The following is a 26,637-nucleotide window of genomic DNA, read 5'->3' as shown; positions in this document are numbered from 1 at the left end:
GCGAACAACAGGCAAACACTGGCGAGCTTAAGAAAAAAATAAAAGCAATCCGATTAGGTGCATTTATGGAAGATTAGAAGTGATGATGAAACCCTCATGGGAAATAGCAGGGGTCTGCCAGGGAAACACAGGCTCTGAGGCTAATACCATGGGACTTTACACATATAAGATACACTTAGGTAGCACATCTGGAAACCACAAGAACCTCTACCTGTTTTCAAGGATTCATAGAGTGAAGGCCTGAGCGCCAGAATGGTCCCGCCATGTCTTGCTGCCGAGGGCTCTGACGAGGAGACTTGGAAAAGGTGTCTACACCCGTGACCGATACTTGGTCAGCAGTATAGGAAGCCAGACACTAAACACCAGGGACTCTCAGTTTGAGGTGAGAACACAGGAGGATTAACTGGCTCACACGAAAAGGGCTATAGAATCTAGCGAACGTGTGGGAGGTGCGCCCAGCTCGCAGCTCTACAAATTGATCTGTCAGCAATGGCGGCCAGGAGGCCAGCGCCAAGGAGATTGCCATACTTCGGGGAAGATGTGCAGCGAGCATATGACTGCGCAGGATGTGGCACAGCCTCGTGCCTGCTGAAAGACGACAGGGCAAATGGGCCATTCACAATACCGTGGGCCATGCTCTGCAGGCCATTAGGAGAAGGTAACAATCAAGAAGCTGGTTGGCACGCGTCCTAAAGCTTTGGGTTCCGTCCTAAGTAGCATCGTCAATAGGCCGACAAAACAGGGACGCTAGCTCCTCGTCCTACCCTTACCTTAGCACAGTGTCTGGGCGAGAAGCGTTTTACTAGGGGAAAAAACACAACGTTGAAGCATGGCCCTGCAGGCAAGCGTGTGCCATGTGTATGTGTCGAGTGGTCCCTCGGGCAGGGAGTTAGAACAAACTGGCATTGCGAGGTTTTTGGGAGAGGCAAAAAACAGGTCTACCGGAGTGGCTCCGAAATGTCCATCTTGGGATGGAGTCGCTACTATCTCGGGAGCGAGCGTAGCTCGAGACAGCTCGTCAGTCATACGGTTGTGCAGGCCCGGAATGTGACTGGCCACGAAGTGACCTCAGAACCCTCCGACTCAAGGAGGATGGTGGAGGGTGAGGCGGGTGAGATGGGGGACGCCCGTGCAAACTGAATAGCCATCATAGCCGAGGGGGATGGTCCGCAGAAGCCAGCGAGATGGGCTGGATAGTGCTAGCCAGGACCCTGATGGAGTTATGCATGTATGTGTATAATAATCATTAAAAACCAACTAGTGTAGATTGACAATGTGAAATATGAGATTATTTTGCAATGTTGTAGAGCTTGAGCTTCACTGATTACACAGAAAAAAGTGTGTAGCATTATGCTAACACTAAGATGAATGAGAGATTTTTAGTGATTTCAAGAGGAGTGCCCGTTGTGCACTTTTTAGGCTATAATTTCATTCAGAATTTGAAAAAAAAAAAATGAAAACTGGCACATTTCCTCTCCGAAAATGAATTTGTCTAATATTAACACTTGTCACACCGTGCAAAGGATTTGTACTATTTTTAATTAACTGAGTGAGAGAGTGGACGGCAGGTCCTGTGGCAGGTGCTGATTGAGGATAATCGGGAACTAGTTAGCATATTCATGGATCCGCCATATACTAAATGAGGGCAAGTTTTTTTTTTTTAACACAGAAAAATAAAAAAAAAATTTCAATATGTAATTTTGCTTATCACAAGACGGACTTTAATGGAAATAAATAGTGACTGCAGGGGGACTTGAATTATTCTATAGATCATTATCTTTCAAGCACTATAACGTGACCAAATCATTATTGAGCATTTGCTCTCATAGCAAAAATAAATATATGAAAGCATTGTAAGAATATCAAAGGTAAAACTTAAGAAATAGATGCATTATTGTGACTGCATGTAAGAGTTTAAAGACACTGAATGCGGACTATTGTAGTCCATGTGCAAAGTAAAGTTGAAAATAATAATTTTGATGACACCATTTGATATTAGATGATATGATGCGAGTAGTTTGGATGTTGTTGTATATACAGTATAGGTTTTGTGCTTGATATGTTCAATGGGTAAAAGGAACTGGATTTATTATAAGCGTTTTGATTTACATTTTTTGCCTTGCAACCTTCCATTTACTGTCAAATTTTTGTATTTTTAACAATTCTGTAGACATTTCACAAACTCAACCTGAAATATGAATGTCTTAGTGTTTTTCTCCTACACTCAGCAACTCAACACAAAATAGCACTTGAAAACACGGCCCTTGGACTACAGAATGGTCTTCATTACCCGTAAAAACTGAAAAAGAAAAAGTTTTATATGGGGGATATGTTGGGGGAGGTTGGATGGACTGGGAGAACGATAGATAGAGAAGCAGAGAATAGAGAGAGAGGACTATTATAGTGGCAAAAAGTGCTCAGTGGTGAGCCAAACGTGCTTGAGCCAGTATAAGGCCTGATGTGAGGAAAACAGACAGGGCACTCAAATGCCGCCAACAGAAGCAGAAAATTAGATTATGACTACCCTTGAGCTAATGGATAACGATGCTGCTTTAGATGCTGATTAGGGGCCTGAGGGAAATGTAGGGGCAAGAGAATGGCAGCCAGATAAAGTGGGGGTTCTGTGTGAACAACGTTCACTCCTTTTTTTTTCAATATAAACAAGGTGTCACTTGAAAAGCAAATAATCATAGAGGTATAAATAAAGTTAATTACAGTATTTGTTTCCAGCCAATTTATCTTCTACTCCTAATTTACTAGATTGTACTATTTCCATACAAGCGGTCCAAGGTTCAACTTCCCAGGTCTAAGATCTTAGTTGATGCAAATTCAAATGATAAGTTAAAGTCTCCATTTGGAGAATGTTTATCTTTAGGGCCTTTCGCACCGCAGGAACCTTTTCATAGTACCAGAACTAATTGTGGAACTACCCACGTTTGGGCATTATTTTAGTACCGGACTGCCTTTTTCGAGAACCAAATTATCCTACTCCGAAGCAGGGTCTAACCAGCCCAACTGGTACTACCCATGACGTAAGTAGACATTGATTGGCCAAACGCATTCGAAAACGCCCTCACCCGCCATTATTTAAAACGCCATGTAACATACTGTAAACATTGTGGGCAAACTCTTTTGCAAGTATGACGAACCAGGGACTAAATATACAGACGCTGAAAGTGCAAGGAAGTGTAGCAAATGTAAAAATAGCCAGTGGTCGCTGGAGTTTCTTAGTCCTACCTTTACGTTCTTTCAATCGCTTTACGGTACAACTACCATTCCATGTCCATATTGTGAAACCCGAGGAGACACAACAAAAGCACTAGCTCCGATCACAGCGTCCTCATCCCCATCCTGTTGTTAATGTTGTTCTTCGTTTGTAAACGTTATTAAAAAAGTCCGCACACAATTGTCATCGCTGTTGACCAGCTTACGTTCATTACTAGACACCCAGTCAGTCGAGTGCAAATGCAACCCAGTACATGCGTTACTTGCGGAAACAGTTCGCGCAACAAGTGTCCCAGTACTTTAGTACTGTACATTTAGTTCTGAAACTAAAGCGGTGCAAAAGCCCTTTGTCTCAGTACTTAAGAAATGGTTGACAAAAAGTTTTGGGCCGATTCTGTAGACCAGGTAAGCTCATCATTTGGAGTGCCATTCCACACATTTAGCACTGTGTATCGTTTTTGAGGTATGCAAGCGTATGCAGTTTTATCCAGACTTCTTTATTCAGATGACTTATGCTCAGTAATGAGGAGAAGCATTAGGTGTACATATTTTGAGCTAATCAGTCACTCACACATCTTAGCTGTCTGTATGTACATGACTTAGCAAAACTATCATTCAGATATGAAGCAAGCAGCAGGCCAAAGCTAAACATTATTAGTAAACCCTGCAACCTGCTGACTATGAATGGATGTGTGATACAGCATGGAAAACAACCAACATTTAAATCATTACTGTGTTGTTCATTTAGACACAGGAGAACTGACAACCTGACTGAGCCTGTTTTCTCCACTACCTACAGTAATATTTTTGGTTCCTTTCCACTGGTCACCCTTGGCTTGCTCGGTTGGGGTTTTAAAGACAATTGTAATACTCAACGTTACTGAAAAACTTTTGCAACAATTACATTTTATTGAAAACTAAATTAAATCAACATTCAACCAAACATGAGCTAAATAATAAGGACAGAGGAAGATCATTGTGCTTCTGTCAACTTATAAAAATAGTTTTATAGCTGAAATTGAATTTGTTTTAATAACTGATGGATTTTAATTACTATTTTCCTGGTTTACTACTGTGAAGCTGACTTAGCAAAACTGCTTTTTTTTTTTTCCATCAAATTTCTTATTATGTGGAAATATTTGTTACAAATGTAAAAGATTCAACAACTGAGACATAAAACGGAACAAATTTCACAGACATTTGATAATAGAAATGGAATAATGTGAGATGTTACTTTCCTCTTTCACCAAGGCACTTAACAAGTTCTCGAACAACAACTAAGGGTCACATGTGGTCTGACAATCAGCTGTCCTTCTCTCCCTGTAGACACTGTCTCAGGGCCTCTTAAATTACAGATATTGCAGTAGTTATGCAATTCCTACCATCGCAGTCCTCATGCTCCCTGCAGCGGGGACTATGGACATGTTCATGTAGTAGGATGAACAGAAACCCTGGGAATCTTTCTTCCTGGGGTTTTTTGGAGTTAGTAGAAAGATATCTTTAATGTCCCTAGTTATTGGGAATGTGGACACTTTCACCTATAAACGTTAGTGTTTAGGAACTGTTCCACAGATACAGCTACCATGTGCCAATGTTTATGGTTGATCGAACAAGCATGAAAACACTTTCTAGTAAAGATCTGTACAGTTTATTTGAATTTTACAAATTATCTCTAAAATACAGTTTCCTGAAAAATGGACCATCTCTTTTTTTTCTTTGCTGAAAGTCTGAATATAAGGTGTGAACTGTGAATATATAGTTAATCATTTAATTTTTAAATACATAATTGTAAATCTGAAATATATTTTTTAAATCCTTAATGTATAAATGACAAATCATGAATATGTATGTCTTCATTTCATTATAAATATCAGCTCCTAGCTAGCCATCTAATATTTGATATTACATATACACTTTACTAACTTGGCAAGTTGAGAGGTTTTGTCAGGTCTGGAGGAAATACACAACAATTATCACCTGCATAATCACATGAAAAATAATGCCATAGTTTCTGATAATGTCTACAAACGGAAAAATATTCAAGGAGAAAATTAAAGGACCTAAAAAACTGCCAACCTGAAGGTTTGAAGGAGATGTGTCCTAAAGAAAGTAAAGAGGTAAAGGGGGTTCCTATTATGCTTTTTCAGATTTAATTAGTGTGTTATGTTGCAGTTCGAAATTTAAAAAGATCTGCAAGGTTACAAATCTCAAAGGTGACTAAAACATTAACAGAAAACATTTTTCAAGAAATACAATGTAACAAATGGCTCATTAGTGCAGTGTGCACTGATTAAATAATTCCCACCCAATGAATATGCAAAAAAAGGAGGGCGAGAGGCCTGGTTGAGCTATGCCAGAAAAGTCAAGAAGAGCTGCTTAAAATTATAGTTCAGTGTCATTAATTACTCACCCTCATGTGTGTTCCAAAACCGTAAGACCCTCTGTTCATCTTCGGATAACAAATTAAGATATTTTTGATGGAATCTGAGAGCTCTCTGACCCTCCCATAGACCGCGCAAGGATCCTTACATGATCAAGGTCCAGAAACATAACAGGATGTTGGTGAAAATAATCCATGTGACGTCAGGGGTTCAACCGTAATTTTACGAATCTACGAGAATACTTATTGTGTGCAAAAGTAAACAAAATAACGACTAGATGCAAACAATGCAGAAAATGTATCCGCATGACACAGCTGACATATCATTTTTTAGAACATTTTTTGAGAACATACACTCACCAAATTGGCGCAGGGTGATAGTGGAGAGGAGACGAAATTGTTCAATAAAGTCATTATTTTTGTTTTCTTTGGGCACAGTAAGTATTCTCGCAACTTTTTTAAATTACGGTTGAACCCCTGATGTCACATGGATTATTTTACCAATGTCAGAGAGCTCACGGGATTGCATCAAAAAATATCTTATTTGTGTTCTGAAGATGAACAGAGGTCTTACAGGTTTGGAAACAACATGAGGGTGAGTAATTAATGACAGAATTTAACTAACCCTTTAAGTAGTGTGCTGTCACCATGGCAAAAAGGAAGGTACTGCATATCTACACAGTACTTATAAAACCTTTGCAAACTTTTAGCTTAAAGTTACTTCATAGTTTTAAATTGTAGTTAATGCATTAATAGACTCTACACAAACTAGTGAGTTCTTCATTCATTGTCACTGTAATTAACCAAATTTTTACTGTCTAACTAGCTCATATGTAAAGAGTTAGATAATGCTTTGTTAACAACTTATCAACCATAAACCATTCTCACTTATATTAGGTCATGGAAAATGAGAAAATGTCATTAAGTGCCTTTAAACTAACCTCTACATTTACTCTTACATCCAGTATATATATGGTAAAAGTTTTTACACTGTACACAACTCAACTATATATTCTGTCTCTTAAGCCCTTGATATACTTATATAAAGTTTGTTATGAATTGGACTGAATCATTCAAAATTTGCAACAAAAATACTATTGAATTATACAAACAAACAAAGAAAAACCTATGAATTATGAACCGAATAAAGTCTGACCAACCACTGCAAGCATAATGCTGCCTCACAAAGTTTTCAAAATGCTACCCCAGTCATGGGGCCTTTTTTTTCTTTTTTCTTTTTCTTTGAATTCTCTGTAATTGGCCAATCTTGCAACTGTTAGCCTGTCTGTAGTTAGAAACATTATCCTTCCATGCCCCTTGAAATACCTCTGTAATACAATTTTTACACTTTCACCTGTGCTCCATTTTTCAAAGCTGCTTTCCTAAAAGCATGAGTGTACTCATTGTATCACTGTGACGATTTTCTCTAACATCAATTACTTCAGAGACATCAAATATAAAGATCATTTGTGATAAATCTGAAAAATGAATACTGAAGTTGTCTTTCATGCTTGAAATAACAGTATACTAATACTAATAGTCTACTAATTAAGTACAAACATAAAAGAGACAAGGTAGTGGACACATCTGACACATCATCACATGTACATTTTAATGAACAACTCCATATGACAAAACTAACTCAAGTATATGATTATGGTGATAAGTGGACACATCGAACATGTCATCACTCTGCAGTATATTATTGACCATCAACTCCATGAAAAAACTAACTCGAGCATATGATTATGGCCTCCTCCAGCCCTTTCAAGTGTACTGTAGCTCATGTCAATAATAGCAAGATACAAGATCAACAATCCCTGGAAGAGGCAGACTAATTTTAAAGTAATATATTATCTTATTCAGGTTTCTGTCAAAACAGAGTAATCCAGTTTATGATCATTAATGATTTAATTTTTAATTAGTGATTTTGATAAAAGCAAACTACTGTTTAGAAGCCCAAACTTTAGTAAATATCTTAAAAAAATGTTGGTTTTTCCTAAATTATTGTTTTTGTGGAACAGACAGAGTCTTTGTTTTAAAGTAGGTGATACAGTCATTATCTGCTGTAATTTCTATGAGCCGTTAGTTAAATACTAATACTACAAAGAATTTTTTCCAAATTTCACAAGGAGAATGGCAACCTACTCCCAAAAATCGCCTATCTATATATTCTGTGCAATTTCTTGGAGACCCACTTAGACAAACATCAGTGATGATAACCTACTATACTGTAAATCTTGTTTGCTGTGTTTTGAGAGTGTCACACAAAAAATTATCTTTATAAGCGTTAATAGCCTCATCGGCACCAGCCAACAAATAGCTTCTCCGGGCGCCCAGAGTTAGAGTAAAATACTGTTCCGTCACAATAAAGGCAAACAAATCTGAAAAAATAGACTATTTTGAGATTGCTAAAATTAACATGAAATACAAATCACCAAGGAATAACATAGATCTGTGAAGTACAAGTGACCAGGAATAATAAAAAAATAATAAAAACTCTCGTGTAGATCAGAAAAATGAAGAAACAATTTAGGTGCATTCACATTATGTACGCTGTAGAAATATATTATACCACAAAATTGGTCACTTAAATAAAGTTTTCAGTAGAGAAATGTGGAGTTGATCAAGCTATAAACACAGCACCAACGCAAAACTAGTTATTGTTTTTGCTCCCATTTGCTTGCTTCTATTTTAAAAGTTACACATGCTATTTTATATTTAACTTGAATTTCATTTTTTGCTCTTGTACTGGAAACTGATATTGTGAAATCATGGGATTTCACTGGGATTGTTACTGAAATTAAGGTATTGTTATATCGCTATGTGTGTATACCTATATTTGGGAGGGGGGTCAGGACCATCTTCTGGCGGTGGTTCCGGAGGCATGACGAAGACTGTGTGCTCACTCTTCAGTGACTCATCCAGTTCCATCAGCCTGGTGTCCTCAGATGACTCATCTTCAGCCTATGCAATGCAGTTATAGTCTTTAATGCATGAATCACACGTAATGTTTTCAAACACTAATGTGTTTGATAAAATAGTATGTGACAATTTAAAGAGCTCATATGCTGACCAATATGGTCAAAAGAAAAAGGTGTTTTTTTTTTTTGCTTTCACCTTTAACAAGCACTCTGGCATGTAATATCCATCAGCTTGCAGAGTTGCTGGAACTTTCCATTACTCTCTCCACATTATTCCCATGCTAAGAGTGTTTAGATATATGATGTGCCAATGCACCCAACAGCAGATGGCAGAGTAAATAATTTAACTACTAAACCAACTGCTCTGCATATGAAGAACAATAACCATCTGTTCCTACATATCCCTTAATTGTAGGTCTAAGACTAAATGTCCTTTATCACAGTCTTTAAAGCTGCCACAACAAAACAGATCTGAGGACAGTAAAACATGGGCCATGTTTAACATCAGCTCAGTCTGCCCAATCTGCCATCAGGCTTTATATATAAAAAAAACCTGGTCAGTCTGTTTTTTGCTTTACTTTGCCTTACACTGGGTGTATCACTAATATGACATCAAGCATGACACAGAAACACCTAACTGATAGGAGTGGCTCACCTTTGTACCCTTTTCTGTTCCTTTGTCGGAAGGAAAAAGCTGAAAGAGAGATGTGGGAAACAAATTCAATAATAGGAAACTCTGCATGCCCTGTTCTTGCCATTGGGAGATAAGCTTCCTATTAGTGGTTCAGAAACTAAAATACTTCAACAATTTTTTTCATAGCTCCTTTTTGTTGTTGTTGTTGTTTTTTACATTTTTGTAAAAAATGTGGTGTTTCACTCTGAAAAATCTGCTGTATGATGGGTGGACGTTCAGAGTGGTTGTCATGTTGGGGTATTTTAAGAGTTTGTTTGCACTTTACTGTGTAATTGCTAGTGTAAAACCAGGGCATTGCTATATGGTTGCTAAAAGTGTTTTGAGAATTTCTATGCACTGCTAGAGTGTCTACATGGGTTGCTAGGTCAAACGAGTCCATCGCTGATAATCAAACCATGATATACTGTACTGATCCCGCGAGAAGGCTCAGGTTCTTCCTTCAGTGAAAATCCATTTTATCATCCACCAGGCAAAAAATTGCAGTCTAAGTAATTATGAGCAATAGTAACCGTACATTAGCATGCACCACTAATAAAAACATACATAAGAATAAGCTTCTGTATCCCCTGTCACAAAACCTGTGCAAAATGAATTTGTGGATAATTCTCCTGTGATGACCCCTAATGGGTGCAGCTGAACGGAGGGGGGGGGGGGGGGGGGGGGGGTGGAGGAGAGAAAACAGGTTTATGCATTGCAATGTGGTCACAATCTTACTTTTCCAATGCAGTCATCAAAGAAAGCCAAGCTGGGGGTCTTTGTCGCTAACAAAAGTACATTCCTCAATGAAGCGGATGAAGATCTGAGTCTTGGTAGCTGAGAGTAGAACTTCTGATGCGCACCGATCTCTACTCTTTAAGAATCCTAAAGAAGAGACATTAGAATTAATATTCAGTGACAAATCAGTTGCAGTAGCTCAATACTTTGGCAATAATTACACTTTGTACAGGCACATACAGAGACATGCCTTGCTATAAATTTTCATTTATGTCTGTTAGCTTTGAGGCTAGCTGTATGCAGGCGTAGTCCTAAAAGCTTAACTCATAAACACATTTAAACACAGTTCTTTTTATTGAGTGAACAAATGGAGCAAAGAGATTGGACAAAATAAGTGTGAGATGAGTCATGAAAATAAACACTCTAGAATAAGAATGTCCCTCCCTTGATACCCACCTGACTAGCATTAGCAAGTAGCAAATCTTGTTCATGGTCGTGATATTAACAAAAGGATACTAGATATTACAAAAAAGGGAAGGAGCTCTTCAATATGTCCAAATAAGCAATGGGACATCCAACAGTCTTGTGGACCTTGGACACAAAACCAAGATCTCATATCACTACACAGGCACTATTCTGCTGGAAGAGTTACCTTGCAGGTCATAGAGTGAGTCTGCAGCAGTAGCTTTCTCAGAAGGTGCTTGTGTGATTGGCTTGAGGTAGGTTCGGTAGCCCTTCAGTATGCATGCCATAAAGCGCAGGAACGCCTCCTGAATCTCCATCTCCAGCTCTGTCTTTTTCTTATGCCAGGTAAAGTCTGCTTCGATAGGGGTCATCTCCACCGCCAAGGCCTTCTAGTGCTGTACGCCGAACTGTATGGAAAAATTCCTCATATACAATAGGTTTCACGTACCCATAGTCACACCTTTTTTTACTGAAAAAATTCAGAGATGCAGCAGAGGGAGATCATTTTAATGCATAAAGAAGCTGTAAAGGTGAAAGGAGATCTTACCAGTGGCAAGCTGATGGTGAAGATTTCCTAGAGAGTGTATGAGACCTTTGCAGGGCTTCTTTGGGAGGTTCTTCCAGTTACTATTTCTTTTTTCATCAGACCTAAAACAAAAAAAAGGCAAATATCACAAATAAATAATATTCCATGCCTTGAAAAAATAACAAATATCAATACATTCCCAAAGGTTTAATCTTAAAGTTCAAGGGTGCTCACAAGTATATAGTGTTGGTGTCCAAGTCCACACAGACCACATCAGGTGGGGGATCGTAGAGATCAAAGTATCGAGAGTCAACGCCCACAATGAAGGGACATGGTGCATTGAGGACCCCCGCCAGAGACAGAGGGCAAAGAGGGATATAAGGACACTGCCACTGGAATGGGAAGATCATCTAGACGGGAGATGATAATGACAATGGTGTCCCATTTATTAATATAACAAATCCTTCAAATATTTTCATTCCCTTCTGAACAATAGGTTTAAATGAGAATACAATTTACATTACTTTCAATTACTCTACTTGCAATTTACATTCACAAACATTTTGTGCTAGGAATGAAACCGAAACCCCAAAATTCTGGATGCACTTGACTGAAAATCAAAACTGAAAATACTTTGTAATAATTATTTATTATTTTATTAAATAATATGATGTCATTTTGTAAGACTATTTAATTTAACTGAATTGCACTGACACTGAATTAAAAACAAAACAAAACAAAACCCAATAAAATAACCACACTGCACAGAAAATATATTAATAAATATTGATGTATTATTTTATTCATTCAGTTCTATGCAACAGAATCAGATATAATTTATTTTTGGTCTAATTAGCCAATTAATGTATAGTCCTACTACAAATCTGTTATTATCAGAGCATGTGAGCAGATCTGTGAAGAAGAAGGTAGCGGTATTTTACCAGTGTTGCCCAGTGCAGCTGTAGTGCTGCAAACAAAAACACTACAAGCACACTAAATTTCCTGTTGGCACCTTATTTGAGGGGACTTTGCTATTCCAGTTAGAATGAGAGGTACATAAGTGGAACGCAAACTCATAGAGCGGAATATTGAGCGGTGCGTCACACAACGCAATGACGACAGAGAAGGAGAGTGAAACCTGCGTGCTGAACACTGATGAGCGGTGTGGCACAGTTTGGCTGTTTTTCTCTTTCGTCCGAAAATGCTATTTTTGGCACCCGAAAATTCAGTGCTTCCCTATTTTGTGCTTAGTGCAATTTGCCATGTGTAATTTCAATTTTGATTATAGAGGATGCAGCAGACTTTAACAATCCGGCATAATTTATTAAGATTATATCAGTGTACATGGTTCTGAATCTGTAGAATGTTTTGTATGAGTAAATAAGAATGTTTTTACTGTGAAACATTGTACAAAGTGGCAAACCAATTTTTTTTCCCCCCAAATACTCACCGCCACAACAGCCTCAGCCACCCCAGTCAGTACAGCTGGTCTCAGGGAGTGCAACAGGATCTTGCTTTCCAGCAGGATAAAGTGTAGCAGAGTGGCACAGTTTTCTGGGCCCAGATTCATCAGCAGTGTGCTGTAGTCTGCTCCACTGAAGAGCAGAGAAGAGGAAGAGTGGAAAATAATCGAAATATCAGAAGATAATTTTACAGAAGTGGTTTTAATTCATGGTAAAAGGACATTTCATATTGATATATTTGAAAACACTATAAGGTTTAGATTGTCATTGTTCTGAAAGGTGAATATTCCTTATTATTACTTCAAATCTATTATTATTTATTACTTTATTATTTACTTCTCTTTTCTCTTCAAAAGGTTTAAGAACAAAAAAGTAAACTGACTGTTTATCAGCTAGAAAAAAATATCTGTATCAGTATAATTGTGGTGTGGACTTCCCTATTCTTATGAAATTAAAACAAACATTAAAACGTTATAGTTATTGTCCTTGGTGTGAACAGACCTTAACAGTGGAACTACAATTCTAGGATGAATTTGTGATTAAGTGTTAACAGTGTAATTTCTGTGTTTTGTATTTGCTCCATTTAAACAGTCATCAATCTCAATGTAATTCCTTGCCCAACAGACACTGTAACACTGAGTTACAAATTATTTACTATATAGAGCTTAAAGGTGACTATTACAGCACCTTCAGCTTAATACTAAAAATATTGTGTGATGTAATATGCAACACAGCCAAAATTACGTTTTAGAGACTCGTGAACCTTTCAATTTTATAGAACCTAGTACACTGGTCAGTAAAACCAATAACTATAGAGAGGATCTTGTGATTGAGTGAAAAGAAAATGCCGATTTGACAGGTAATGTATTTTTTGTCCATACAGTGGAGGTGGGAACCAAAACGGTTTGGTTATCAACATTCTTTTAAATATCTTCTATTATGTATCTGAATTGTTGTTGTGTTTTCTGAATTGTTATTTTGTTTTTCAGATTTGCATTTGCGTTTGTAATTTGTTATTTTGTAATCTGTTTTGCACTTCTCACTCACCGTACTAATGTGTCCTACCACAGTTTCATAATAAACCAAACATTTTACACTTCTATAAAAACATTGTGTTCTGTGCCACTGCTTTGGTGAAGCATCTGTCAGATCTAAAATCTGTCAGTTGAAAGCCAAAGTCTCACTAAATACTGTGGGAAACACTTAAGTTTCACTAAGATTTTACAACCAGAAACTGTCCAAACAAAAATTTATCTATTATTATATGCCACTTGTTTCATATTTCATTATCTAAAACACTAGTAGCTTAACCTATGTACATACTTTAATCAAACAGAAATAATTACCTTAGTGGTAAAGGTGTACAGACAGGTTGGGACAGGATTAAGGTGTCATGTGCCGACAGTACGGGGGGAAAAAAATAGATCTGGCATTACCTAAACAAAGTCTAAACAATCCGTTGAGACAAAAAGTCACATAAATATATAACTCGTATAACTCTATAAACAAACATACACAGATAAGCCAAAATATTATGACCACCTCCCTAATATGCTGTAGGTCCTCCGTGTGCTGCCAAAACATTGACAACCCGCTGAGGCATGGACTCTACAAGACCCTTGAAAGTGTAGTACGGTATCCGGCACCAAAATGTTAGCAGCAGATCTTTCAAGTCCTTTAGGTTTGCGAGGTAGAGCCGCCATGGATTGAACTTGCTGGTCCAGCACATCCACGGATGCTCAGTTGATTGAGATCAGGGGAATTTGAAGGCCAGGGCAACACCTAGAACTCTTCATTATATATTTTTTAAACCATTCCTGAACAATGTGTGCAGTGTGGCAGGGTGCATTCTTCTGTTAAAATAGGCCACTTCCACCAGGGAACACCATTGTCATGAAGGGGAGTACCTGGTCTGAAACGTGTAGGTAGGTAGCACATGTCAAATTTACCACCACATGAATTTTTGGACATAGTTTCCCGGAAGAACATTGTCCAGAGAATCGCTCTCTCCACCGTCTTGTCATTGTCCCACAGTGCATTCCGGTGCCATCACTTCCCTAGATAAACAGTACCAAAAGCAACCTTCTTCCACTTCTCCAATGTCCAGTTCCTACACTCGCATGCCTGTTGTAGGTGCTTTCGATGGTGGACAGGTCCATTGTCGACACTAAGATTGGTGTGTGGCTAAGCAGCCCCATAAACAGATCTTTATTTTTGCCCATCTCGCCTGCATCCAACATGCTGATTACGAGAACTGATTGTCTGCTTAACATCTAATTTACTCTGACCTTAATATTTAATATTTATGAGATGATCAACATTATTTACTTCACCTGTGTCTGCTCATAATATTTTGGCTCGTCAGTGTATGGTTACAGGTATTAAATGTATAACTTTGAAATCCAGAATAACAGTGAAAAAAATCTGTCCTCCTTACCTGGACCAGTATTCTTGGTCTCTGAGGAGAAGGGAAGGAGACATTGTGCATGAAATGGGATATGTGTCTAAAAAACAAAAGAAATCAATCATATTAACCCAACTAATAGACTGATATCACAATGAAACAAATGACCTCTTCTGATAAACACATGGCTAGGTGATTTACTATTACAAATATACTGATAACAGTCTATGTAGAGCTTTCCAAATCAGTCACTTATGAGGTTCCATGATGGTTACTATGCTGCCTTGGAAGACAGCTACCTATGTAGACAGTTAATTCGGTTTTGGAACAGATTCATATTGTGGTGAACTGCAGTTGAAGAAAGAATCTGTTTGTACTTCTCAATGGGCAGAGGGTTGACTCCATTGGCTGACAGCTTGTAAAGGAACATTAGGAACTTCCTGAAGGACTCAAAGAAAGGCCAGCGGGACAGCAGGCAGATGCACTTGTTGGTGTTGACTGTGCGGTTGGGTATGGCCTTTTTGTCCACAGTGGAGACCAGACCTAGCTGGATCTTTTGTTTCTCGCTGAGACCATCCACAGGATATGGCTCATAGAACTGTATTCCAGCTCCATACACCTGCAGAAGGGGAACAAAAATAGGACACAGGTTGCAATTTCAACTTATGCCATCCATTAAATCTGAACAGATTCAGATAGAATTATCAGTCTTTGACCTACAGTGCTGTTAAAAAGTATAATACATGTCTTCTCAAATAAAAGAATGAAAATCACACATTTTGCACCACACATATAGCTGAATGACAGTAGTATCCAGGCCCTGCATCAAAGGGGGGGGGGGCTTGGGGGGTGTTGTTCTGAAGCCCCCCGCAATGATCTGAATGACCCACCCCTCCACCCCCAGTATATGATTTTAACTCGGTAAGCTAAAATAAAATTAATCTAAAATAAATACGATTTCAACCAAGCGGTATCGGATCTGATTTGTGCCACCTCAGAATCAATTTGAGCCCCTCCAACCATGCTGATTTTAACCATTCTATGCAGATGGTCACTGGTGTATTAAGAACATTCACTGCTAAACTCAAACGTGTTTTTGCGATATCTGGCGCTGCCTATATCACAATAATCCACTGTTTTAAACCACATAAAATGTATTTAAAATGTAGGTTTCAGACATTTAAATTAATTACTAACAAAAAAGACATTTGTTAAATACACACAGAGTTTTTTAAAGCTGCAGTCCTTAAGTTTTGCCTCTTTGTCGCCATCTCTGTTTGAAAACCTGCAATGCAGTTATTTGTGGAATTATCTTCATTGTGTGGGTTATGCACCGGCATGGTGTGGATGAATCTAATGTTTTGATGTGTGGCTGTAAGTCACCGCACCGGTGTGGATACTGTACTTCGGAATCACAACTTCTAGCCTATGACTTGGAAATTTGACCCAAATAAAGAATTTTCACTGGATAACAATGGTGATTAAATCATTATAAATGTGTGCGTGTATTATCGTGTAGATTTCAGTTTCTGTACAGTCTAATCTCTAATTGTCATACCATTCGATTTTCATGTAAAGAAATTATTTTAACCCAAAAGGCAAATTCTTCCTAAGAACTGGTTCTCTTTAAAATACAAATCTTTTGTGATCCCACATAGGATATCTGTAATCAGAAGCACATTTAAAACTGGAATATAATCTAATTTCAGTCACATGCATTTCATAAACACATAATCCTTTCTGGATTACAATCCCCCATGATATTCCAGCTGCTGTGAGAAAAGACTACAGTATAAATGATCCTAGGTAACTTTATAATGATCCGATTCTGAGAATGAGCATTATAAAGTTTTTTAAATGACAAACAAATTTACTTTCACTTACACATATTTGACAATCAGAATACACCCCCCCCCCCCCCAGTTCGTGTGTCCTGGCACCAGGACTAGTAGGATCACACTGACATCAATATTTTATTTACCTTTTCTCCATTGGAGTTGGTGAGGACAAATGTGGAGAAGACAGGTAAAGGGTAGCGTGTGTTAGGAGCCCAGCACTCAATCTTGGCCCCCATAGGAAGGCAAAAGAGGGGTACAGACTCAGAGAGGGGAAATGATTCATAGTCCTCCTCAGGATAGCGAAAGATCAGATCTGCAAATGGAATGATTCATTAGAACCATAGTGTTTGAATGTGTGCCATGTTTCTATGATTAGATATCATTGATGTCCTGTCTTATGGCATCAGCATTTATGCTATTTAAAAAAAGAAGAAAAAAAAACATCCTCTTGAAAGTGATGAGACAGGAAGTGAAGTTGTTTCTTTGTGATTAACATGTCATGTGACAGGAAGTGATGCAACATGGAGATAAAGAAACTGACTGCACTGTTGCCAACTCTCGCAAGACAAATAAGCAACCGAAGCTTCAAAAACAAGACCAATATTTTTTTTATTATCCTCAATATTTTTATAAATTATTTAATACCAATAAATGAGCCTGCAACATATTAAACTGAAACTACTCTTTTATCTAAAAAGTAAAAACAGAAGTTATTTTACAAAAATCAAACTGGGAACAATACTCATCTCCAATCACCTGTGAGCAGAATAGGATTAGAGAGATGAAAAAGGAGAAGAACACAGGAGTTTCAAAGGGGAGCTGTAACTCACTAGGGATGCACGATAAATATTGGCCGATAATTAATGCACATCTCATCAGTAAAGCCGGCTTTATGTGAAATCACGCACCTGATGGAATTTACCGCTGATTAGAGAACCGGCTTTACTGACGAGATGCGCATTAATTATTGGACCGATATTTATCGTGCACCCCTAATAGTCACATATTTATAGCCTAATAAAATATATTCAAAACAAATGTACATACTGTATATAAGCCTACTTGTTTTTTTATTACAGCCCATGATAATACATTACAAAAATTACCTTATAAAGAAAAGTCATCCCACTCCTCTTATTATGTCTAATCATCACTTGGATTACAGCATCATGCTCCTTCTTTCTGAACATGATGGGCGGATTTTTTGATGAATTACGCTACAGCACTTTATATATAATATTATTGCACTAATTGGCCTTTAACTGTGAGCAGACAGAGTGTCAATCAATACACTGGAGAATACGTCAAACATAAATGTAAGGAAACAAAGTAGCTTGTCAGATTTTCCTAACAAGCAACCATATATTTTTTTTTTAAATAAGAAAAAAAAAAACGCAACCCAGGATTTTTTAACGCAACTTTTCAAAAAAAAAAAAAAATAAGCAGCCCAAAGTTGCATATAATAATATAATATGCGGACTTGGCAACTGTGACTGACTGTTTGCTGACAAAAAGTGAACTATGACAATCTAAAGGTCATGACCACCATACTAAAGCATAAAAGCAGTCAGCATTTAAACTAACACATCAAACAGACATTATTTATGTGCACAGTGATGTGCTGAACATATAAACGGAGGACTGTTAGACACTGTTTTACAGAGCCCTGGGACCTTTTTTGGGATTTATTTACAAACAAACAAAACCACTGCAAAATGCACATACATCAATCATTTGCAGTTAGTGATTATTTTCAGGAAATCTCAGCAGAGAGGAAATGCTGCTTACTAAGTATCTGAGAACACTGTTAAAAGCTTCTGACAGAAAAAAATCAATCACCTGGATCAGAGAAATGAATAAAAAAATGATGGAGGGAAAGACAGACAGAGAGATGGATAGACAGAATCAGAAAAAGGTGGCAGAGATGGAGACTTACCAGCCTTATAAGCAATGGAGTTGGACGCAGACACTGACTTCTTGTAACACAAAAATACACTCGATCCCCACTGAGCATGAAAAAGAAAAATAAGAAGAAACAAATTAACTGAATTACTGAATTATATCTTGTTCATGAAAGAGCTCAACAGCTAGTAGCACACTTAACTGAAGAAACCTTTATGAACCACATACTGAGGGATCCTGAATCATCAGTTAAAAAGAAAATGATCTATTTCGTTGGAGTACTGTTAACTGCTCAAAGATTTGTAATAATCTTGGCTTGAGAAAGCCACCGTACTGATATTAGTGTTGCTTGAGTAGAAAAACATCACTATTTTTATGACATACTTAGTAGTAGTAGTAGGGCTGTCAAGTGCTTTTAATTTTTAATGTAATTAATTATATTATGTGCTAATTAATGAATCAAATTAAATTCCAAATTAATCACACATCAATTCTGGCTAAGAAATTAAGAAATTAATTATGAGGAAATAGTCCTCATCCTCCGCAAAATGTTCTGCACACATCTGAATATTTGGGTTGAACTGTTCTGGAACAGTGTTACAACTTAACCACTGATTTCTAGTTGTGTCCTCTTTTGGAAGGCCAAACAAAGTAGTTTTGCTTTCACAACGAAACACACAGCGGGCTAGAGTGAGCGGCGGCAGCAACAATACTACAGCGACAATAAAAGTTACGCCTCTTTTCTTTGCGTGAACATTTGGATGGTGTTATGCAAATCTTCCCACATGGTGACGTAGACATGTGGGGGCGTGTTAGAATGAGCTGGTTTAGGTAGGCGTGGTTGACTCTTAACTTTTATAAAGAATATCTCTTTGGATTTGAGAATTTAGTCTTTGCAACTTTACAGATCTTCTTCTTTAAGAGCTTGTAACACTCCAAAGAGAAAGGAAAAATTTAAATCACATCATATGACACCTTTAAAATAAAGTCTAACTGGGTGTTGTTTAAAATTAATCATTTAGCCATGTTGAGTGCTTTTCATGTTAAGATGTTTAGACTGCTCCAGTGTTTTTTTTTTTCCCTCCACCCCAGTAACGTGACTGACAACTATGAATTGTATAACAGCACAGTTTATTTTTTACATTGTTATGACTTCCATGCTGAACTCACCAAGCCACAGTTGAGGTTCTTGTCCACTTTACAGAAAGTGTGAGGAGGAGTCTCGCCCTTGTTTGTGATGATGACGCAGATGTCAGTCACAGCCAATGAGTTCTGGGGCTGGACGGGGGGTGCGCGGCGGAATGTAATGAATATGCGCTGGGATGTGGCAGAGCTGTTGTTGACATTTGCACAGCGGCCAAACGGTGTGGCCTCAATGACCTCACAACCCTGAATAAGACGCTCTTTCCCCTCATATAGGACCCTACAACAAAGAAAAAAAAACTGATCAGCAACTTAACCCACAGAAAAAGACAGAAAATGGAAAAGAACCCATTAACAAGTACCCTTAGGCTCTTCTTGTGATGGCATACCATTACATTAGCATTATCAAGGTCTGTGTTAACATGTCCAGTCATGGCACAACAGGGTTTGTATACAAGACAGTGAAAAGAGAAGAGGAGACAGATTAGAAAGAAAAAAAACTCCTTAATTTGTCCTTTGTGGTCAAAAGTGCGCACCCACAGGAAATGAATGGGAAACACTAAAATTGAGAGCATTTTTTTTATTATTTGTATCACACCTGAGACCTTTGTCTACGATGGACAAATTAAGGGCTACTATACGAAGGATGCTTGAGGGTTAAAACTTGGATTAATGTTTTAGAGAGAAGTCCTTTGTGCCAGCTGAGGCTGCATTTACTTAAAAAAAATAGTACGATAACAAAACTTGAATACTGTCAACAGTAATACTGTGAAGTATAAGAACAATAAATAATAATAAAATATTTTAAAACAATCAAAATAGCTGTTTTTCTGTTTTAATATATTTTAATTAGTAAGTCTGCGTTACTAATTTGAAAATGTTGAACTACACAACAACAGTAGTATTTCTAAAATTATAGCGGTCTTGGGCATCCGCCATCACACTCACTGTGAGAAATGCTGCAAGCGGAGTGATTCAAATGGTGAAAAGATTCCCGTGGAGATACTGGGAATTATCTCATGGTTAGAAAAACCTCTCAGCCAATCAGATTCAAGGACAAGAACAAACTGTTGTATACACATATATTTAATTTTACCCATCATATAATGTCTTGAAACTGCTGCTATATCATTACTATTGCATGTTTTTGCTGAAACCTTGCCGGTATAAAAGGTAAAGCTATAAAATATATTTATGTTTTCGTTGACTGAAATATTAAGACAGACAAATAAAAGTCCTTTTTATATTCAGAAGCTTTTAAACCATGTTGTGAATGTTATTGTATTTTTCAAAAACATATGGTAATCTGTTGTAGCACCATAGTCCTAAATAATAGGTGGTGTGCTGTTCAGGCACCAAATTATGCAGAGTCTCTCTCTGAACTCCAGAGAGCCCAAATGGGCTTTAAAAGCTTTACTCACACTGAGTGGCATCAAATGCCTTACCAGCAAGTACATTGCATCATCTTGATATTTAATACTGTGGCACAGTAATGAAGACAAAATACAGTGTATGTTGTGTCAGGCCTTGAGGGTTTATTTTGTATCACAATATAGGCTACATACAATATGTTCAAAAGGGGGAATATGGTGAAAACTAATGAAATAAGGGTGTGGTGTCCATGCTGTGATTTTAGCAATGATGATTGTTGGGGAGAGCATAGAGGAGTTTGTACCAGGCAGGGATCCAGTCAGTGGTGACAGTGGACTATGTCCTTAAAAGAGTGAAGGCCTTGAGCTGAACTATAAAACTCGTAGTCAGCTGATGCTGAATGGAGGCCACAAATAGATTTTGAATGACATGCATATATGCAAGGTGCAATTTGTTACAACCAGAGGGGTGGGTATTTGAATGACAATGTCATCATTAAAATATTAATGTAGAAATATAGGCAATTGGAATATAGCAAAAACATTGAACAAAAATGTTTAAACTGAATTAAATAAATTATTTAACATTTTAACTATATATATTAATTATACATTTATTTATACAATTCACAGGCCCCATGAGGTATTAAGATAAGCTTGCAAATATTATGAACACATTTCTATGGAAATGTGGCTAAAGCCTACTTAATGAATGAATGATAGGTAAAATGAATGAATAAATGACTTGATAAACTATTCTAAACTATTTTTTGTATTATTTTTATTTTATATATTTATTATTTTCTGTCTTTAATTCTTTTAACATTTTTTTTTATTTGTATATTTATTATTTATGCTTTCATATTTATATTTATATATTCTGTCATGTATTTATTTACATATTTATTTATGCATTTATTTATTTTTACTTTTATGTATGCAACAAGGAAATGAGGGAATCCTCCCTAAGGCTACTTCCATATTAATACCAGTAGTAATGGGATATTTGCTAAAAAAAAAAATTCATGCCAGAAGAATATTGTGAAAACTTTATTATGGCTGTTCCCTCAGTATCATCTCACTGAGCATCTATGAAGTTTACGCATATGTATCAAGGTGACTGAAAATTAAGAAAAGAAATAGTTCACACGCATATCCTTAGTTAACACAATCCTTAGAACACCGGCATAAAGCTCTCCTAAAACATAAGCACCTCCAGCTATAAGCGAAAATGTTCACCTCTAGCTATTTGTGAAGCATCAACCATAATTTACACATAATATGGCTAGGACCTGAAGTCACTCCAAAACAAATCAGAAGTAATCAAGCTTACTCTTTAGTCTACAAAAAAACAATGGTAAGCAAGCCCACCTAATTATCATAAAAAAGACAGAATACAAACAAAAATAAATAAAATGTTGCAATATTTAAATATGATAAGAAATTCATGTGGGAATAAATATAAAAGTAAAGTAATATATACATAAATAAATATAAAATAAATAAATGAATTAATAAAAACTAAAGCATTAAAAGTAATGAAAATAATAAATAAAGCTATGCAAAAATAAATTCAATACTAAATATATATATATTTTTAAAAAGTAATAAATTATTTTTAAAACTAATCATCAAGTCAAGTTAAATAATAAAATAAATATTTATCCAGAACAACTTCTATTATTTTCATTCCATCATAGTCCAGGATAAGTCACAGTGCCATGCATATTTTACTAGGCTACTTGCAATGCTGTAGTTGGTAGTTATAAGTTAGTTTTTTTTTTTTATAATCACCTTTGTGCTTTTTGTCATAATTTAAAAAGGTGTAACGTACAGCTGTAAGATTATAACAAGAATTTCCAACCAGCCTGAAAAAGCTTGATTCAGACAGATCATGCAGACATTCCCAATTCAAACAAAGTTGTAAAAACCTGTGACTCATTTTGACTTCTGTTTGAATAATAAATATCAGTTTAAGAGTACTGCTACACAGAGGAACCCCCATTCACCCTACAAACTCACCCGATGTCAATGAGTGGGGGGCTTCCCACGACCCCTCTTGTAACACAGGAAGAGTTCTGGGCTCTTGAGGCTGCCATGGTTGAGATTGGCCGGTTGGCCACTGTAGGTACTCTCAATGCATGTGAAACCTTCAGGCACAGTTTCTCCGGCAGACTTGTTGATGACGGCAAGGTCTGTGATGGGTGCCTTGGGCCCACTGGACTTGGCTTCAGATAGATCTTGCTCTAGTGGTGTGGACTTGTCAGTCAGGCCAGACACAACAAAGTAGTCTGTCACACGGTGACCCTTATCCTCAATCATGGCTGGACGGACCTGTTTGGAGAGAAAGAACTGTTGATTTTGTGTTTTTATAGGTTTCAAATCATATTTGGAAAGTTTTTTTTTTTTTTTTTTTTTTACTTTTCTTTATCTTGGACACTCTTATTTGTCATTCCCCCAATTACAAACATTCACTAAATGTATAATTTATATTTTTAGAGCATACACTGCCATACCAAACTGTATCAACTATCAAAAAATCTGAAAATACACAACACATTCTAAGCTGAGCAGATGCCAACGAATAATAACCAAAACTGTAGCTGATCACAGCATCCTGGCTGAGGTCATAATGACCGAATGGTGCAGGATGGGGACCACTGACAGTTGAACATTCAGTTTTTGTAATACTGCCATCAAAGACACTGAAACACTGAAAACACAGACTAAGGTGAGAAGCACAGAGAGCTGCAGAAGCACATAGATGTGCATTCTGCGTGAATGGCACCTCGCAATATGTTCTACATGTGTTCCTTCATCGAGTGCGTCACACGTGAGCGGTTCATCACAGGCGTCTTTGTGCATTCAGATCATTCTTTTCTCTTAACTGTTATCATTAGCATATGATCAACGTGTCTAATTCTAACATTTAGTAATATTTCTATTCAAAATTGTGATTCCTTGATTTATAAAAAAAGGCCTAAATTGTGGCAAAATACTAAATTCGAATTAATAAAATCTGAAAAATTGCCCAGCCCTACTTGCCATAAACAGAAGCACAATGCAGAAGTCAAGGCCCTTTGATTAAGTAAATGGCACAGGATAGTGTTTTCACAATAATGATATATATCACAATAGAATATTGATGTAGATATGGTTGTAATGACCCCAAATTTTATATGACATTGAATTTCACAATTCTTAATACCAATCTCTATAGTCTATAGCAAAAAATAATAACTAACCAAATTAATGTAAGCAAAAAGTTATCAAAGTTACAGAAAAAGATCTGTCAGAATAGTGCACGAGTCTCAAATATTCTTATTTTGTGTGGTATTGAGCTTGAATTGTTTAAAGTAACTTGAAAGTTAAAAAAAGGGCAAGGCTAAAAACTGCATAAGAAATATATCAACTTTAATGGTAACATCTGGAACATCATGTGAGTATAATCGCATGGTCGGCAAAATTTCCATTGGTTTGATGCGTCTACCGGTTTATTACACAACCCTGGTATATACTGTGCGTTTTAGAACTATGTACTTCCTAGTTAGCTCTAAAACAGCTTTTATTGAAACCAAGCTGCCAAAATGACTCGTTGTCTACTTCCTCTTCATTACATAACAGATTAATATATCAGCACAAGTCTGTCTGCACAGACACTGATCAACCTATTTGTCTCTTTGGCCTGCCAATTGGTGCATGTTATGGAATGGAAAGATACTACAACAGGATCAAATGGAATAAAAATTTATTTCAGATGCCTGCTAAAGTTTCCAAAAGGTGTGCGCCTCTAAGAACATTGTCTCTGCATACCTTTTGAAGCATTCAAACATTTGTGAGGTGGTTGTAATTTCCAACAAAGTGCCTGATCATGTCAGTTGTTGCATAATTATTTATTTCACAACTGGACACAAGCAAACTCACTGAATTGAATTCACTGTATTGGGATAAATTATTGTTTTGATATGTAAAGACTCATGTATAAAATCAAAATTATTTAATTATTTTTATGCACTGCTAAATCAAGCCAAAGACTGAATGGTACACTTTACATTGTTCCATTTAGTTTAACCCTAAATGGAACAATTTGGGGGGGGGTATGTCATAAATAAAGCAATCCCATGGCACACTGAAGCACTGAAATAGCCTACAGGGTAAAAAAAAAAAAAAAAAAAAAATTAATAATTAAACGCTGCGTCATCAGTGTTGGTATTGTATCAGACATTTGCACTTAACGAAAATCAAGCTCAAATGGAGTTAATGTTTATGACAAGCGAATGACAGAGATCTGTGTTTTTTTTGTCAATAGTATGGCATCTGAGGCAGAAAGTACATCGTATTATACGCTTTCATCAAATTTTACAGGTTATATAACGTTTACTGTAGTTCTATGGATGCTTAGTTTTTCTTGTTGTTTAATACACTTGGCCAAAATCTCTTGATATAAATGATGAAATGCGATATGCACAGTATATTTTTTAAACGTACAAAAAGCATATTGGCTACAACTAGATGGCAAATAGCCTACTTCTCCATTCTTCAAACACACAAAAACAAACATTGACCTTAGTTATTTATTTATCCTTGTATTGCAAAAAAGCAGAGATCTGTCTCCTCCTGTGTGCTGCGCATCAATCTGAATGGAGTCGTGGTGAATTTACGAGGTTTCGCTGAGAGCTTGAGGATCCTATGGCATTACGAAGTTTTATTATTGGTTAACTATTTGTAAAAACTCTCTGATTTAAAATAATAACAAAATATAACAGAGATATTAAGTTTGGATAATTTTTTCATGGCACACCTGATTGGGCTAGGGTATGGCAACTGCCATACTCTGCCATACACTTTCGTGACGTAATGTCGCTTTGACTGTCATGTAGAAGTGGGCTGCATATCTCACAGGCTCAGCAGAAGTGCGCATCAAGGGCGCATAGCGGTCGGAAAGGGGACACTCGCGAGCACCCTTCTGAAAGCTAAAATGATGAATGGGACACCCTACAGTCTCGTGGACTTAACAGAGCATTAACAATACACTAGGGCACATATTTGTGTACTGTTACACCTCTAAATTATATTGGTATATACCTCATTTTGATGTAACAGTTCAGTAAGATTTTGGTACACTCAGCAACATTCTCCATGGTAAAGAAAAACCCTTTCACAACTTCCAGGCAAATGAAGAATACTCTCCAGGAGGTAGGCGTGTCACTGTCAAAGTCTACAATCAAGAGAAGACCTCACGAGAGCAAATACAGAGGGTTCACAACAAGAAAAAAAAAATGCCAGACCACTTCTGGAAAGGCATTCTTTGGACGGCTGAAATTAAGATCAACCTGTACCAGAATGACGGGTAGAAAAATGTAAGGAGAAGGCTTGGAACAGCTCATGATCCAAAGCATACAACATCATCTGCGAAACATGGTGGTGCAGTGTGATGGCATGAGCATGCATGGCTTCCAGTGGCACTGGGTTATTGGCGTTTATTGATGACATGATTCATACAATTGATGACAATTCTAAAGTATATAGAGATATACTCTCTGCCCAAATTCAGGCAAAGTTGATTGGGCGACGCTTCATAGTACAAAT

General features: G+C 37.1%; 1 protein-coding gene across 1 annotated transcript in view; it reads right to left on the bottom strand.

The window, feature by feature from the left end:
- Nucleotides 1-8,392: 8,392 nt before the first annotated feature.
- LOC122143814 (DENN domain-containing protein 4C-like) overlaps nt 8,393-26,637 on the bottom strand; it is a 59,043-nt gene continuing 40,798 nt past the window's right edge. Inside the window, 17 exon segments of the mRNA XM_042754401.1 lie at nt 8,393-8,572; nt 9,185-9,223; nt 9,938-9,973; nt 9,975-10,084; nt 10,590-10,785; nt 10,787-10,809; nt 10,950-11,050; nt 11,163-11,338; nt 12,379-12,523; nt 13,738-13,817; nt 14,829-14,895; nt 15,173-15,414; nt 16,777-16,946; nt 18,570-18,639; nt 19,706-19,958; nt 23,071-23,090; nt 23,092-23,382. Coding sequence (XP_042610335.1) covers nt 8,420-8,572; nt 9,185-9,223; nt 9,938-9,973; nt 9,975-10,084; nt 10,590-10,785; nt 10,787-10,809; nt 10,950-11,050; nt 11,163-11,338; nt 12,379-12,523; nt 13,738-13,817; nt 14,829-14,895; nt 15,173-15,414; nt 16,777-16,946; nt 18,570-18,639; nt 19,706-19,958; nt 23,071-23,090; nt 23,092-23,370 — 2,160 coding nt within the window. The 5' untranslated portion in view covers nt 23,371-23,382 and the 3' untranslated portion in view covers nt 8,393-8,419.

This window comes from Cyprinus carpio, unplaced genomic scaffold (genome assembly GCF_018340385.1).
Source record: "Cyprinus carpio isolate SPL01 unplaced genomic scaffold, ASM1834038v1 S000006512, whole genome shotgun sequence".
In the NCBI taxonomy this organism is placed as follows: Eukaryota; Metazoa; Chordata; class Actinopteri; order Cypriniformes; family Cyprinidae; genus Cyprinus; species Cyprinus carpio.
This window is presented reverse-complemented; position numbering and strand designations above follow the sequence as displayed.